Source organism: Emys orbicularis, chromosome 14, assembly GCF_028017835.1.
Source record: "Emys orbicularis isolate rEmyOrb1 chromosome 14, rEmyOrb1.hap1, whole genome shotgun sequence".
Taxonomy (NCBI): Eukaryota; Metazoa; Chordata; order Testudines; family Emydidae; genus Emys; species Emys orbicularis.
The window spans coordinates 11,073,457-11,089,929 of NC_088696.1; the positions used below are offsets into that span (position 1 = coordinate 11,073,457).

At 45.0% G+C, this 16,473-nt stretch overlaps 1 protein-coding gene across 1 annotated transcript in view; it reads right to left on the reverse strand.

Moving 5' to 3' along the window:
- Nucleotides 1-16,159, reverse strand: part of BCO1 (beta-carotene oxygenase 1) — a 31,213-nt gene extending 15,054 nt beyond the window's left edge. The window contains exons 1-2 of the mRNA XM_065416802.1: nt 16,096-16,159; nt 4,941-5,069 (exon numbers count right to left, since the gene is read on the reverse strand). Of these exons, the coding sequence (XP_065272874.1) occupies nt 4,941-5,069; nt 16,096-16,159 (193 nt within the window). The remainder of the gene's footprint in view (nt 1-4,940; nt 5,070-16,095) is intronic.
- Nucleotides 16,160-16,473: the final 314 nt, after the last annotated feature.

Sequence of the window (16,473 nt, forward strand, 5' to 3'; positions counted from 1 at the left end):
TTAGCTTCACTTAACCTTGGAAATTTTCCACGGAGGTACTTGAAAGCTGCTTGTGTTTTGTCAATGACCTTGACAAAGTTCTTCATCAGACCCAGCTTGATGTGTAAGGGTGGTAACAAAATCTTCCTTGATTCAACAAGTGGTGGATGCTCAACACTTTTCCTCCCAGGCTTCAATGACTGTCGGAGTGGCCAATCTTTCTTGATGTAGTGGGAATCTCTTGCACGACTATCTCATTCGCAGAGAAAACAGCAGTACTTTGTGTATCCAGTCTGCAGACCAAGCAAGAGAGCAACAACCTTCAAATCGCCACAAAGCTGCCACTGATGTTGGTCATAGTTTATGCACCTCAAAAGTTGTTTCATGTTGTCATAGGTTTCCTTCATATGGACTGCATGACCAACTGGAATTGATGGCAAAACATTGCCATTCTGCAGTAAAACAGCTTTAAGACTCGTCTTCGATGAATCAATGAACAGTCTCCACTCATCTGGATCGTGAACGATGTTGAGGGCTGCCATCACACCATCGATGTTGTTGCAGACTACAAGATCACCTTCCATGAAGAAGAATGGGACAAGATCCTTTTGACGGTCATGGAACATGGAAACCCTAACATCACCTGCCAGGAGATTCCACTGCTGTAGTCTGGAGCCCAACAGCTCTGCCTTACTCTTGGGTAGTTCCAAATCCCTGACAAGGTCATTCAGTTCACCTTGTGTTATGAGGTGTGTGGTTCAGAGGAGGAGGATGGGAGAAAATGTGGGTCCTGTGACATGGATGGTTCAGGACCAGAAGTTTCATCCTCTTCCTCGTCTGACTCAAGTGAGAATGATTCTGGTGCATCAGGAACCGGCAGTCCTTCTCCGTGGGGTACTGGGCGAATAGCTGATGGAATGTTTGGATAATGCACAGTCCACTTTTTCTTCTTTGACACACCTTTCCCAACTGGAGGCACCATGCAGAAGTAACAATTGCTGGTATGATCTGTTGGCTCTCTCCAAATCATTGGCACTGCAAAAGGCATAGATTTCCTTTTCCTGTTCAACCACTGGCGAAGATTTGTTGCACAAGTGTTGCAGCATATGTGTGGGGCCCACCTCTTGTCCTGATCTCCAATTTTGCAGCCAAAATAAAGGTGATAGGCTTTCTTAACCATAGTGGTTATACTGCACTTTTGTGATGCAAAAGTCACTTCACCACAAACATAGCAGAAGTTATCTGCACTGTTCACACAAGTACGAGGCATCTCTGCTCACTTTGGCTAAACAGAAATGTGTCCCTTTGCAAAATCAAACACTGACAAATAAGAGAGCACGACACTGTATGATTTCTAGAGCTGATATAGGGCAATTTGTTCAGCAGAGTGATGTAAGCTTCGTTATGATTGCATCTTCCACGACTTCTAGGAATAACATGATGCAATTCATATCATGTATGACGCAATACCAGCTTCAGATTGCATCATTCATTGTTTTGCCTAAAAAGCAAGTACTGTCCAAACCCAGTCATAGATTTATTCATAGATCCAGTCAAAGATGTATTTTAGTCATTTCTGGTTTAAATTGAGATCCCTTCCCTTTATAACTCACTTATCCTCCGCCATTCCCAAGTCAAGGGTCGTATATACTGACCCAATAGCATATCTTGAAAACTAGAGCCAATCAACAATTTTAAGCATCATTTTCGTTCTCAGTGACCCAGAATTAGTAAAGTTTGACTACATTTATTTCAGAAGCATTTTGGCTGTAGAGCAGTGTTATGAAAGACAACATGACTTTTTCCTTTGTAAAAGTCCCACTTTACTAAATTTGACCATTTAAGCTTTTAAAGGCAGTTCCTTTAAACTCACAATGCTGTCACTAAAACAGCCCCCAAGAAGAATCTGTAATTTCTCTGATGATGATTACAGAGCAGGAAGAGTCCTATTAGGTCATCTAACCCACCCCTAGTCCAGAATAACCCTTTGTTACATTCATAAAAACCTCCTCTCTAGAGCTGGAATACTTGCAGGCAGCTATTTATGGGCATTTTTATGATACTCATCACTAACATATTTGAACACCTGTCAAACAATGAATTACGCTTCACAGCACCCCTGTGAAGTAGGGAAGGATTATTATTCTCATTTTATAGGAACTGTAACTAGGAACTATCACAGAGAGGTGAAGTGACTTGCCAATCATCACATAAAAAGTCTGAGGGAGAGTCACACATAGAACCCAGATCCCTGAACTCTTATATCTGTGTTTTAATCACCAGCCCACGGTTCCTCCATCAGGAGAACAGTATGTATCTCCAGACATAATGGGGGAGGGGTGGCAGAAATCAACTTTCTTGGCAAATTTCAGTCTCCAGTGTTTGTAAAAAATCAGCACTCTTCTAGGTCTGAAGGAATGCCTGTATAGATTAAGCCACTTCAAGCATATAGGCTTGTGTGTCTGAACAAACACAGCTCACTGTGGTTTAGGTGGTGCAATAAACTGGCAGTTTCAATGTCTGGCCATTTCTGTTTATGCTGTGTTCTTAAGAGGCACTGAACTGGGCAGGCAGACAAGAAACGTGTTTCTGGAATCTCTCATCCCAAAACAGCAATGGAAAATAAAAAACAAACGGGGGCAGGGAACCCAATTCTCCTACAAAGCTTGTATGTTGTACAGCCAATAAGCACAATGAAAAACAGCCCCCATTATGTTCTAAAGCGGATGAAATAATATTCTATTTCCATATTGTATGGTCAGGTTGAGATTAAAAAGAGATTGGTATGGACGGAGGAAATATTGCTTCTGATCATTTCCAGCACCTTGCCTGAGGGTGGCAAGTAGGATTTGGACAGTCATTTAAGTATTGTTTATATAAGTGCAGTAAATATACCTGAGACCTGACTTGCAAGCTGAGTGGCAAAGTGGCCTAGTTTCACTCTTGGCTGCTGTCATAACTAGGTTCAAATCCTAAGAAGGGTGTTTTAGCCCATAATGTAAATAGGCTGTTTGCCCATGTCAAATAAACCTCTGTGCATGATGGAACTATTAAATATATGGAGATATACCTATCTCATAGAACTGGAAGGGACCTTGAAAGGTCATTGAGTCCAGCCCCCTGCCTTCACTAGCAGGACCAAATACTGATTTTTGCCCCAGATCCCTAAGGGCCCCCTCAAGGATTGAGCTCACAACCCTGGATTTAGCAGGCCAATGCTCAAACCACTGAGCTATCCCTCCCCCAACTAGTAGCTGATTCAGTTTGGAATTGTGCAGGCAGGGCCGGCTCTACCATATTTGCCACCCCAAGCAAAAAAAAAAAAAAAAAAAGCCGCCCGAACTGCCACTCGGACTGTGCCGCCCCAAGAATGGATGGAATGCCTCCCCGTACCATGTGCCGCCCCAGGCACGTGCTTCCTCTGCTGGGGCCCGGAGCCGGCCCTGCGTGCAGGTTCCTGGGGCTCTGGATGGAAGCATAGTAGCAAAGTCTCTATACCTCCTGGATGCACCATGGCTATCTTCAGCTGTGGTGCAGGCAGAAGCTGCTATGTGCTTCCAAACAGCTGCAGAATGGAAATTGTAAATGGAAATGCAACTTCTATTGTGAGCTGTGTTTCTTAATCCTTTACTTTAATATCTACTCAAAACTATGGTATCTAGACCAGTCAACCAGAAATCCTGCCCTACAGTGAAATCTTGATCCCACTGAAATCGGTGGGAGATTTGTCATTTGTCACAGGATTTCACCCCTGGTGTAAATATTCTGTGTTGCACAGCTCTATGCATAGTACCTACAGCACAAGCCTGTGAGAGCCTCAGACGCCTCAGCTCCCATTGAAGTCAACCTCAGGAAGGGTTGAAAGACCTGGCCCTTTAATGGGTGCTAACATCCTTGAGGAAAACATAATTGACTTAAATTTTTTGAAATATTTCCATTAGTTCCTATGAGCCAGCTTTTTCTCTGCATTAGAGCAGATTTGTCTCATGCCACCAGCATAAATCTGACCTAAAGCCAATGTAGCTGACCCAGGGATTGCCATCCCAGTGTAAGGGGGATCATCTTGTGCCACTGAGCCACTACAGCAGCGCCTAGCACCATAGGCGCCGACTCCGTGGGTGCTCCAGGGCTGGAGCACCCACAGAGAAAAATTAGTGGGTGCTGAGCACCCACCGGCAGCTCCCCGTGGCCCCGCCCCCCTGCTCCAGCTCACCTCTGCCTCCTCCATGAGCACGCCACCACATCCTGCTTCTCCCCCCTCCCTCCCAGCGCTTGCGCCGCGCAACAGCTGTTTCGTGGGGCAGGGAGGGAGGGGTGGGGAAAGAGTGGAGTTGGGGCGGGGGGGGCACGAGCACCCACCGGCGCCGGAGAAAGTTGGCGCCTATGCACCATTGGCACCCCTGTTCCCTGCAGCCAGAGAAGGGCTGTAGCTGGAAGAAAAGGGCATGGCTGGGCATTCCTGCTGCCCAGCAATCCTAAGGTTCTTGAATGGCTCTTTGGGCCAATGGCAGCTGGTGCAAATTAGAGCAGCCTTTAGAAAGACTGATCCAGCACAGAAACCTCAGGATCAGGGTAACATGCAAGGCTGATTTTAAGCTACTTTTGCACATTCCCCTTCTGAGATGAGCACAGCATTTCCACCTCAGAGAAGGAAAGTTGCACTGAGAAGGGCAAGACCACCACCCATTCTCTCTTACCACCATTGGCAGCTGTGTCTGTGAGACTGCATTGACTGTCCTGCCCTTCATTTGATGTTCACCTGCTATACAGGCCCTTGTTAGTCTGATGTTTTGCAGGACCCCTAACCAACCACATGTCTAACAGGACCTTTAGCTAAGCATCTGAAACAATTCAATGTATAAGTCTTGTAAGCAAACTCCACCCACAGTTATCAAACCTTATGCTTCTGTTTAGAGACCAAGACTTGTTTTGGATGCTGGTGCTTTAATGCAGCAACCTACCATTTTTAAATGTAAAACTGTGCACCAGAGCCAAGCCATCAAACCAGTGGTTATATTTGGTTTCCCCCACTGTATGCATGCCTGGGCCATTGCGAAGAAGAATCCCCTGCAGCCAGCTTGGTAGCTCACCTGTAAAGAAAAAGGATACAGCTCATTTCCACTCCAAGTCAAAGGTGACCTTGTGCACTCAAGGACAAATTCCCAAAGGTAAGCAGGTGCATGGATGATGCAAGTCAGGATTTTACAATTATGTATTTGCTCATGCCATTTAGGTAGGCCAATGTGGCCCTAATTATATGCAAAACTGAAAACATGAAATGACCTGAACATAACTTACTAATTATAAGAGATTGACGAGGGAGGAGCATTTTCTTCCTGAACTTTCATTTTAAAATTATCCCTCTAATCCCAATTTGCTATTACCAGCAAAAGCCAGGGCTTACCAGAAATAAATTATAGGAGTCATTTATAGATCAAATGCCTCTCAGTAGATGCCAATGTAAACTGAAGGCTGGTTGAATTCCAGTAACAATCCCACTAATAAAATTACACAGTGTAATGAAGTGTCATGATGGCAGTGCTTTAGAATACTAATAATGTCAATTCTGAGAGTATAAATAAAGATTATAAATATTGTATTGAGAATACATAAGTGCTGTCCAGGGTTGAATACAAGATATAGGGATTTGGTGATTTATGACACATGAGGAACAAGAAATCAGCTAAGTTACTACATGTTATTCACAAAAAAATCTTTGCAACCTTAATAATGCTTTTTTAACAAAGTCAAGCACTCACAAGTTAGGAAATGCCAGAATTAAGCTTGCCTGTTTTTTCCTTTGTCGTATGCATGTGCTATTGTCTTTAATTACTTTATCACATTCTATTTTTTTCCACAAGACCCCTGCCTCGGTCAGTGCACAAAATAGATGGCCCTCATTTAATGAGAAGCTCTTCAATATTTTGTGTCTTCCTCATTGTTCAATGGGAGACCCCACTACACACTGTTCAAACCCTGCTCTGAAGACAGAATTATTAATAGAGCTGATCAGAATACTTTCAACGAAATGTTTGTCAAAATATCTGGCTCCAATCAAAGCTGAAACATTTTGCAGGGATGTACTGATTTTTACTAAGTTTTCGATAGGAAGATTTTTGAGGTCCAGGATGGTCTCTCTAGTCACTTCCACCGAGAAGCATTCCTGATCTTTTCTATCCAAAAAAATGGCTGTTTGAACATCTGGTTTGTGAAAGTGGTTGAAAGGTTCTGGTTTTGTTCCAATGCAGAATGAAAACAAATTGTGAAACCTTGAAAGCTGTCTTGAAACTGAATGAATGGTCATCCTCTAGTCAGCTCTAATTATTCATTGCCTCATAGGCTCTTTTGTGAAATGTATTGCTCTAGTATCTGACTGCTTCATAAACATCAATTAACGTATTTTCACAACACTCCTTTGAGATGAGGAGCTATTATTATCCCTATTTTACAGATGGGAAACTGAGGCACCGAAATTAAGGTCAAAACTATTCACCAATTTTGGGTGCCCAATTTAAGATACCTATGACCTGATTTTTCAGAGTACTTAGTATTATATAGCACTTTATGTTAAAAGCACAGCTCCCATTGACTTCAATTGCAGCTGAGAGTGCTCACCATTTCTGCAAATCAGATGCTCAAGACAGACACCCAGAAAATGAGGAACACACAGTTAGTGGACACTTGTGAAAAGTTTGGTTTAACTGACTTGTCCAGCATCACACAGGAACTCATTCAGCTGCCTTAACCAGGAGCCCATCCTTTCTCTTCCTGCAATCCCCTGCCTCCTTTGCTACACACCTTCCAACTTCTGCAACAAGTGAAGCACGGGTCCTACAGACAACCGTCTCCTTCACTGTACAGCCCTGCTCTGCCCCAGAACAGGTCCATCCTGTGTAACGAATGAGGCTGGGTCCTGTGGGGAAAATAATAAAAGGCCATGTAATTTGTGAGGGATATTGGTCCATGTGACTGAAGCCTGGTGTGTAAAAACTTTACTTTTCTTTAGGTATAAACTTTAATTCTTTGTAGTTTAAGTAGGATTTGTTATTAACAGGCTCTAAGGCCGCTCTGTCTCTCAGCCTTGATGCAAAGAGGAAGGTGACCCTTCACCTAATTAAGCCATGAACAACTGGTTCCCTAATTTTTTGCTGGTGCAAAGGGCAGTTGAAAAGGGACCTCTAGGAATATTTTAAGAAAGGCTGAGTGGGAATATGAGTGGGTGAAAAGCAATGGCAATCACCACTAGGCTATAAGTCACATATAAGAATCTATCAAGGCCATGTGCACTCCCAACTGTTACCCCCACCAGGGGAGCAGAGGGGACTGAGATACTTCCATGAAGCAATCTCCTGCTTATCACATTTTTGGAGTAGCCTACGCTTGTGGACTAGTCTAACGCCAGTTATTAGAAGAGAACTTCCAGTGAAAGGAGGGACTTTCCAAACTGACCAAGAGCCAAGCTTGCCCATCCGTGACTGGGAGAGGACCATGTTTCTGGGTTATTAGATTTGTGGTCCCCTGATTTGCTCCAGGGAGGTGCCATAAGGTCGAACAAGCTAAAAATCACCACCATAAGGATCCAGGTAGATGTGGACAATGGCATGTTCCTCCTAGTCCACCACAATGATAGCAAGGGCTGACACCTTTGCTTTCTGTAGGCTAGCTCTAAGGAAGAGGAGACCAAGACCACCACTGGCTATGCCAGCCTGACCAGAGGAAGCCCACCAGTCAGCATGAGGTGCCAACCAGAGATATCATCTGTTCCCCTGACCTGCAGTTCTGCGCTGATGCTCTGAAGGCCATGCAAGCTGAAGAGCAAAGCTTTTTCTTTTATTAAGTAACTTTCTTCTCTTTTTCCCCGTTACCCTATTTTGTTATTGCATGGAGATGCCTGCCAATATTACTGATTTTACTCTAACCCTTTTAAAGCGTGTGTGTGTGTGTGTGTGTGTGTGTGTACACACACACTGTGCACATGTAAGCAAAAGCGTAACTAACAGTACATGCCATTAATCATTTCCCATGTGCTAAGTGGTTTCCCTTAAACCATTTTGTTAGCTGATTTGTATTTGTATGCACCACTCTGCACTAAGAGGGGAATGGAGAGTTGCAGATCTTTGATGTATCAAAAAGTGGGGAAATTAGCCTGGAACTGAGCAAAAAGAGGATCCACATGACCTGAGCTAGGGTTTAAATTAATGAAAGGGGAGGTGAGGGACCAGCCAGCTCCCTTCATCCTAAACTAGCCCATAAGTGCTTACAGACTCTAAAGGGGAGGGGCATATGTTCTCCTCCCCCGTTCAGCTGGGGCCAGCCCCATTGCCGCCGGTGGCACTTCAAGGACTGAGAAGGAAACAACACTTCCTTAAGCATTTAGTATTTGAAAGAATTGACTTGTTGTCTTAATTTCATGATTTGATTACTGGCTGTGTTCACCTGCTGATATAAATCAGTTGGTGATTCCATTCCACATCATTGTAAGGTGCTTCATTCCAACTGTGATCTTGATGTGATCATTTGTATTGTATGGTCTCACTTAGTTTAGTAAAAGTTTAAGTCAGGGGTTGGCAACCTTTCAGAAGTGGTGTGCCGAGTCTTCATTTATTCACTCTAATTTAAGGTTTTGCGTGCCAGTAATACATTTTAACGTTTTTAGAAGGTCTCTTTCTATAAGTCTGTAATATATAAAGAAACTATTGTTGTATGTAAAGTAAATAAGGTTTTTAAAATGTTTAAGAAGCTTCATTTAAAATTAAATTAAAATGCTGAGCCCCCCAGATCAGCGGCCAGGACCCGGGCAGTGTGAGTGCCACTGAAAATCAGCTCGCGTGCCGCCTTTGGCACACGTGCCATAGGTTGCCTACCTCTGGTTTAAGTAATTGCCCAGAGTGAGAAGTTAATTGACTTTGTTTGCTTGTTTATTAATTTGAAGAAGGGGTGTGTGTGTTTTCCTCCCCTTCAAAGTTGCAACAAGGGCCAAACAACCTGAAGGACAAAAGTAATTTAGTAGAGTATTTGAGGGCCATTTGGCTCTGTTTCCAAATAAATATCTATCTTCCTCACAAATTAAAGACTGCATCATAATGCATATTCACAAGGGGTCCAAATTAAGGTTGTAAACAAACCAAAAGTAAAGCTATTCCATCATGTGACATCATTTTGACACCCTCACGGTCATCATGAGGGATGGAACCTTTAGAGCCACCACTCACACCTCGGTCACTTCAAAAGTCATTGATAGTACAAGTAGGTTGTTATCCTCTGTGGCCCAGCACTAGAGGGGGCTGAGACAAACACTTTCACAATGTGTTTCACAGATATTTTCTAACAGCAGAGGAATGGTGAGACTCAGGAGTTATGAGTTCCATTCCAAGCTCTGGAGGAGAAGGTTATCTAATAGGCACAGACCTCTGCCTGTTCTCTTTCTGCCACACCCGTTCCAGCCTATCTTTGTCTCCAGTCCTGTCTCTTCCACACATCTGGATCATCATCCCTGTCCCATTCTCCTTGCCTACCCACTTCCAGTCAGCACTCCTCAGGCTTCTTGTTTCAGTTCCAGTTTCTTTGCCCAGCAAGTCTTAGTGACACCCCTCTGGAATCCCTGTCCCAGCCTTCCCCGCACCCCAGCTCTCAGTCCCAGTCTCTTTAACCAGACATTCCCAGTCCCCATCCCACTCCTGGCTCCTCAAGTAATCTCTCTCTCTTCCCTACCTTGGCCTCCAGTCACACCCCTCCCCACATTCTCCATCCCCACTTGCTCCCATTCATCCTCCCGGGATCTTTGTCCAATGTCAATGTAACCCCCCCCAACTCCTTGTCCCAATCTCTTTGCCTAGCCAGTCCCAGTTCTCCTTTGCCCCAGCTCCTTGTGCGATCTGTTTTCCTTTCCCTCTGACCTCTTTCCTCCTGCCCTACTCATTCTCAGTTCCCATCTCTGTGCCAGCCAGTCCCGGTCTCCCCCTGGCTCCTCATCTGATTTCACTCTCCCTGCACTTATTGACTCTCAGCCCCCTTCCCCTGATTCCCAGTCCCTCTCTCCTTCCCCCACCCGTTCAAGTCCCCCATGGTCTCCATCCCAGTCTCTGCCTCAGTTCCAATCTCCTTGCTCAGCTAGTCCCAATCTTTCTGCCGCACCTCAACTCCCAGTTCCCCTCTACCCGTCCCACCACCAGCCAGCCGCCATGTCCTTTCTCCCAATCTATTCTCCTCTCCCAGGTCTTGTACTCACTACCTTTGAATCATGCAATTTCCTCTTCCATGTTGCCTCAGCCCAGCAGGGGGCATTGACTCTCCTGGCCTCTCAATCCACCTACTTTCAGTTCTGGTGCTTGATCTGGACCTGGCACAGCTCACAGCAGCCCAGAGCTGCAACTACAGGGACAGTCCTGCTCAGCCCAACCTGGAACCTGCTCAGAATGGATGGAATCTTCAGGGAATCTGAATGCTAAAATCCAAGTCTCTACTGAGCATGTGTGAGCTCAGATTTTTCAAAGGCTTATAAATTGGCCAAATTTGGGTGGATTTTCACAAGGATAGCAAAAGGCACGTCCCTGACACAAAGGCTGTTAAATTTCAAGTCCTTGCTCCAGAGCATGGGGACAGGGAGCAGACAGGCCTAATACCGTTAAAAAAAAAAATCACCAACATTTTTGAAAAGATGAAGAACATGGTCTTGTCCTGCCAGCCTCGTTCTCAAAACTGGCTGAACAATTCTGGCTGACATTTTTCAAAAAACATTCAGTCTGAGGCAGACACCCGGCATGGAAAATTTCAGTTTCGCAAAGTTCTAAGCAACTGAAAACAGGGTAGTATAATGGAAAGAATCAGGCAACCTTAATAAAAGGCGATTTTATCAGGCCCGCCTTTAATACATTCCAAGAACGTTTATTTAACTAATACTGTATACACATTACTACTATTTATATTGTAATTGGTCCAGTCCTGGACCAGAATCCCATTGTGCTAGGCACAGTACAAACATACACACCTTCATATGGCATTAGGGTTGAAATTCCGTGCGGGGAAGAGAATAAACGGATGAAGATAGATGCACATTTGACTGTTCTAACAAGAGCTACAGAAGAGTCTAGGCTCTCTGAAGGGTTCAAATCCATGTGCATTTTATATAACAACCTGGTATATGGATTGTGCCAGCTCTTTTCCAGAGCCAAAGTCCAGAGTTTGGTCTGGAGACCAAAGGCCTAGCAAATAGTGATCGTCTAAGAGAAAGTTGGGGTAAATAAGATAACATTGCCTTTGATAAGATATGCTTGGTCAGTAGAAATGCCAGATGTTGAAGCAATAACTGAATAATTATGTTTCATCCAATGTTTCAAATTGAACAAAGGATCCCTGTTCCTATTGTGTTTCTCCTGAAGGGAAACAATCTTCTCACAGATCCAACCTTGAGTTTATGAAAAGTTGGCACATGTCAGTATAAAGATATGGCATCCTTCCACCTCCCTTCCCAGGGACCAATGCCCTCCTTAAGACACACAGAAGACAATCTGTATTATTATATCCTTTCACTGTTTCTTTGCTTTAACCCCTAGGAATGTACCTGTTGGACAATCAAAGTCTAGTCTTCTCATGTACCTCCCTTTAGTCTGTAAGAGTTAGCCATACGAAGAAAGTGGCTCTCTTCAGTACTGCCACTAGAGGGCTGAGAGTAGATAAATAATGTAAGTTTAATATATTCCGGGGGGTTTTCAGATTGCAAAAGCTTTATTTCTTGTTAGACGTATAACAGAACTGGAGGGGAAAAACCATAAGAATTCACTCTAATGCTCTCTCCCCTTCCACCTCATTCCCCCCCAAAAGGATACATATCTGGAGGGGGGGAAAACACTCTAAACACCTTCCCTGCCCCCCCCCCCCCCCCAAAGAGTACATAAGATGCGTCAGTGCAGAGTTTCCCAAGGCACGGGGCAAAGGACTAGGCCAGGGGTGGGCAAACCTTTTGGCCCGAGGGCTACATTGGGGTTGCAAAATTGTATGGAGGGCCAGGTAGGGAAGGCTGTGTCTCCCCAAACAGCCTGGCCCATGCCCCCTATCTGCACCCTCCCACTTCCTGCCCCCTAACTGCCCCTCTCAGAACCCCGGACCCATCCAAGCCCCCCTGCTCTTTGTCCCTTAACTGCCCACTCCCAGGACCCACTACCCCTAACCGCCCCCTGGAATCCCACCCCCCCCACTCCCTGTCCCCTTTCTGCCCTGACCCCTATCCAGACCCCCACCCCCTGACAGGCCCCCTGGGACTCCCACGCTTATCCAACACCCCCCCATTCCCCATCCCCTGACCACCACCCCGAACCTCAGCCCCTTATCCAACTCCCCGGCACTGGCCCCCTTACCATGCCACTCAGAGCAGCATGTCTGGCATCCGCGCCGCCCGGCCGGAGCCAGACACGCTGCCGCGCTGCTCTGCAGGAGCGTGCAACCCCACCGCCCAGAGCGCTGCCCGCGCAGCTGTGTAGCTGGGGGGGACAGCGGGGGAGGGGCCGGGGGCTAGCCTCCCTGGCCGAGAGCTCAGGGGCCGGGCAGGACAGTCCCGCAGGCCGTAGTTTGCCCACCTCTGGACTAGGCAGACACAGAAAATTTATCAATTAAATTAAGTAGGTCTCTAACACCACATGGTGGGATTGCTTTTATTCTTCATTAAGTGGGGCTCAGCTGGAAGACATTGTTACTGTATGTACACAATACTGTATACAATAGAAGTATTACTTTGCACACAGTAAAAAAGACTATTTCTAACACTGATCTTGTATGTATTATTTTCATTCTCTTGGCAAAAACAGCTAGTATCCTAATTAAAATATATCATCATCATCACCACTCCCATAACCGCATTGGTTGTTGGGACACCATCATTGATGAGCAATCAACCAATTGTCTCCATCCCTGACGATTGTGTGTCAGTGCTTGAGTCTCTGTGAAGTCCATTCCTATCCACTCTTTTATGTTGTCAGTCCATCTCTTCTTCTGTCTACCTCTTCTTCTCTTCCCCTGTACTGTCCCTTGGAGGATGATCTTGGATAGGCCAGATGATCTTGTTACATGGCCATACCACTTCAGCTTGTGCTTCTTCACGGTCCTCAGGAGGTCTTCAGATGACCCAGCGCGTTGAGTGATGATGTTGCAGACCCCTTCATTAGTGACATGGTTGAAGTAGGAGATGCCCAGGATTTTACGGAAGTATCTCATCTCTACTACCTGTATTTTCCATTCAAGTTCTGCCATAGGGTCCATGTCTCGCACGCATACAGAAAAATGGAGATGACCAATGCTTGCAGCAGTTTCAGTTTGGATTCCAGGGAAGATGTTCTTATTCCTCCAAATTGGCTTTCGCTTTGCCACTGCTGCTGTTTGCGCAATTCTTGCCAGAATTTCTGCTTTGGATCCTTCATCAGTGATGATTTCCCCCAAATATTTGAAATGTTTCACTGTCCCCAGTTCTTGTCCACTGACAGTGATATGTGAGCTAATCCCATCACGTTTGTTTGTCATCAGCTTGGTTTTCTCTCCTGTATTTTGCGGAGGTTTCATCCAATTGTTTAACAAGGTTGGCAAGTTCATCTTCGCTGCCCACCAGGCCGTCAATGTCATCAGCGAACCGAAGATTTGAGACTGTTCACCCCCAGTGCTGACTGTGCATATGTGATCTTCTAGGGCATCAGTCATTATGTGCTCCAAGTAGATGTTGAACAGTGTGGGCGAAAGAAGGCAGCCATGCCAGACTCCAACAGTGGTGCGAAACCACACTCCTATTGTGCCACTGACGAGAACTGCACTGCTGGCCTTGGCATACAGTTGTTTAATGGTAAGAATAAGGTTACAACCAACATTGTACTTCTTCATGGTTGCCCAGAGAGCTTCGGTGCCATACTCTGTCAAATGCCTTCTTGAAGTCAACAAAGACATGGTAGATGTCCTGCTGGTGTTGTAAGGACTTCTCACATAGAACACGAAGGTTGAAAATCTGTTCTGTGGTACTTCTTCCAGCATGAAAGCCAGCCTGTTCTTCAGCAATGATGTTCTCCGCTTGTGGCTTCAATCTGTTCAATATGACTTTCAACATCACTTTGCTGAATTTGCAATTAAGCTTATGGTCTGGTAATTTTGACACAATTGCAGGTGGTCTTTCTTTGGCAGAGAGATGATTAGTGACTGTGTCAACGTGAGGACCACTCACAGGTCTGCCAGATCTTGTTGCAGATCTTGGTGAGTACATCTATTACTATTTCTCCTCCGAATTTCATCAATCATCAAGACAAAGAAGGGAACAGTCTTACAGAAGAAAGGGACATCATCAATAGGTGGACAAACCTAAAGTTCTGAGCACATCTAACATCTGTTTCCTACCAGCCTCATGCAACAGAAGGAAGCCACTGATGCATGGAGGTGCAGCAAAGCATCTGCACAAAAGGCAGCCCAGTGCACCGGGAAACATAGGTGAGACAGACAGCCACTGTTTCAGCTACTAGTGCATGGGCTGCATAAGCAGATGACCTGTCTTAGGCACCTAGCTCCAGGAGAGGATTCATAGCTGAGGCTCCCAAGCAGAGTCAGCCACTTAGGTGCCTAAGCCCCTCTCTTCTCTCTGCCCCTCACCTCAGCATATCATTCCAGGCTAGTTTAGGCAGCTTCCTGCTCAGCCGTCCGGCTTCTGAAAATCCCTTCCGTACACAAAACTCTTTCCTCGTGCATTATACTGGGAGGGACGGAGCCTAACTCACGGCTGAAGATTCCACTGAGCAGCAGGCCACCTCAAGGTCAAACATTGCAATGCTGAGCAGAGTAATGCCTAAAGTACCTCTAAGGATCTGGGCCCTAGTGAGATTTTTTCCCCTCCATCTGCCAAGCGGAGATAATGATATTTTCCTCTGTCCCCTGAGGGATGTGAACATGAATCCATAAATGTTTGAAAAGTGATCAGATATTACAGTGATGAAGTCATGTTAAATGAGCATGTTATTAGACAGAATAGCACAGTGAGTTGCCAGTGAAGTTCCTAGAAACAAGGAAAGCCAATAAAGTCCTCATAAATGCAGACTGAGATCAGTACATAGAGTGAGTGATAATACAAGCCACTGAAAAATACACAGAAAAGGGGAGGCGTGCGTAGCTGACTGAAAAAATATTGAATGATTAAAGATTCTCTTTGTTTCCACAACCAATAAGTAACTGGACCAGCATCTGTTTTAAGTGTGTTCTATTCTGAAAAGTGACTTTAAAAATTGGCATTGTGGGATTCTGTGTTTATTGTCTCTGCACCATGACCTAAACCTGGAATCTGAGAGTCAAGCTGGGTCCTCTGAGGACAGCATCTCTACCCATAAAGATTTTGCAGGTGAGATTTTAAGTAATTCTGGTTGAGGATTGCAAGCCAGAATACATAGAATCCAGTTCACCCCTTATCTGTGTTAGCCACGATTACAGGAGTGAAAGCAATACAATCTTGTTTTTGTCTCTAACATCAGCAGATGTTACTCTGAATTCATACCAGGGGCAGATCGTTTGATTAAGAAGGTGCCACTTTTGCCTACTTGCTGTTCCGACAACAACCACTCTTTGTAATAAAGCCACTTGGCATTAGTTATGTCTGCCTTTCTATTTGTCTTCAGAAACAGCTCTACAAAGAGTTACAGTCCCTCTCTCCGTCGCCAGGAAGTGAAAATGACAATGTCAGCCACTCCTCTGAACTGAACATGAAGAAAGTGACTAGAGGCTAGTGACTGACTACGGAAAGAGGGAGAAACTGAAAGGATAAAGAGAAAGGGAGGGATTTGGGGTGGCACCAGATTTGAATCCACCTGACTTTGCCAGCAACCACCAGTTTCAGTGACTCCTTTTCAAACTTACTTGCAGGAAATGTACACCTGGAAATGTACACCCAAAAATGTCCATAAAGTGAGAAAAGTCCTGCAATTAGCGGGTAGAAATAAGATCTGATCTCAATCTTCTAAACAGCCATTCACCTCTCTCTCATATTCTCCCTTTCATTAGACCCAGCAATTCCCCTTCTCAGTGTTGTCTTGGGGAAACAAGTGCTAGATTATTAACTCATTTGAAAACATAAAAATACCCACCCAGTTTGGAACAGATTGTCCTTACCTTTCACCTCTGCTTTTATGGGCTCTGGGTGCTCCTCTTTATTTCTACCAAAGATCACATCCATGTCTGCTGCACTTAAACAACCTGTATATCCCCTGCACAGCTGGTGTTGCTCTTGTGGTTCCCTCTCTGACTGGGCTGCGAACAGCTCTTTCCTGTTATTTATAGGGCCAAAGTGCGCCTCCAGCCAGCTGCTGGTGGCTGATAGTCTGTCAATTTACAATAGCTGTTCTTTAATCCTTAGCACATATAATACTGTAATTCTCTCCCTCCCTCTCCACACTTAACTCTTTATCTCTATTCCTTTGATAGACAGAGAGAACTAATTCATTTGCCTTTTTGCTCATGATTGAACAAGAGATCAGTTCAGCAGGGGGC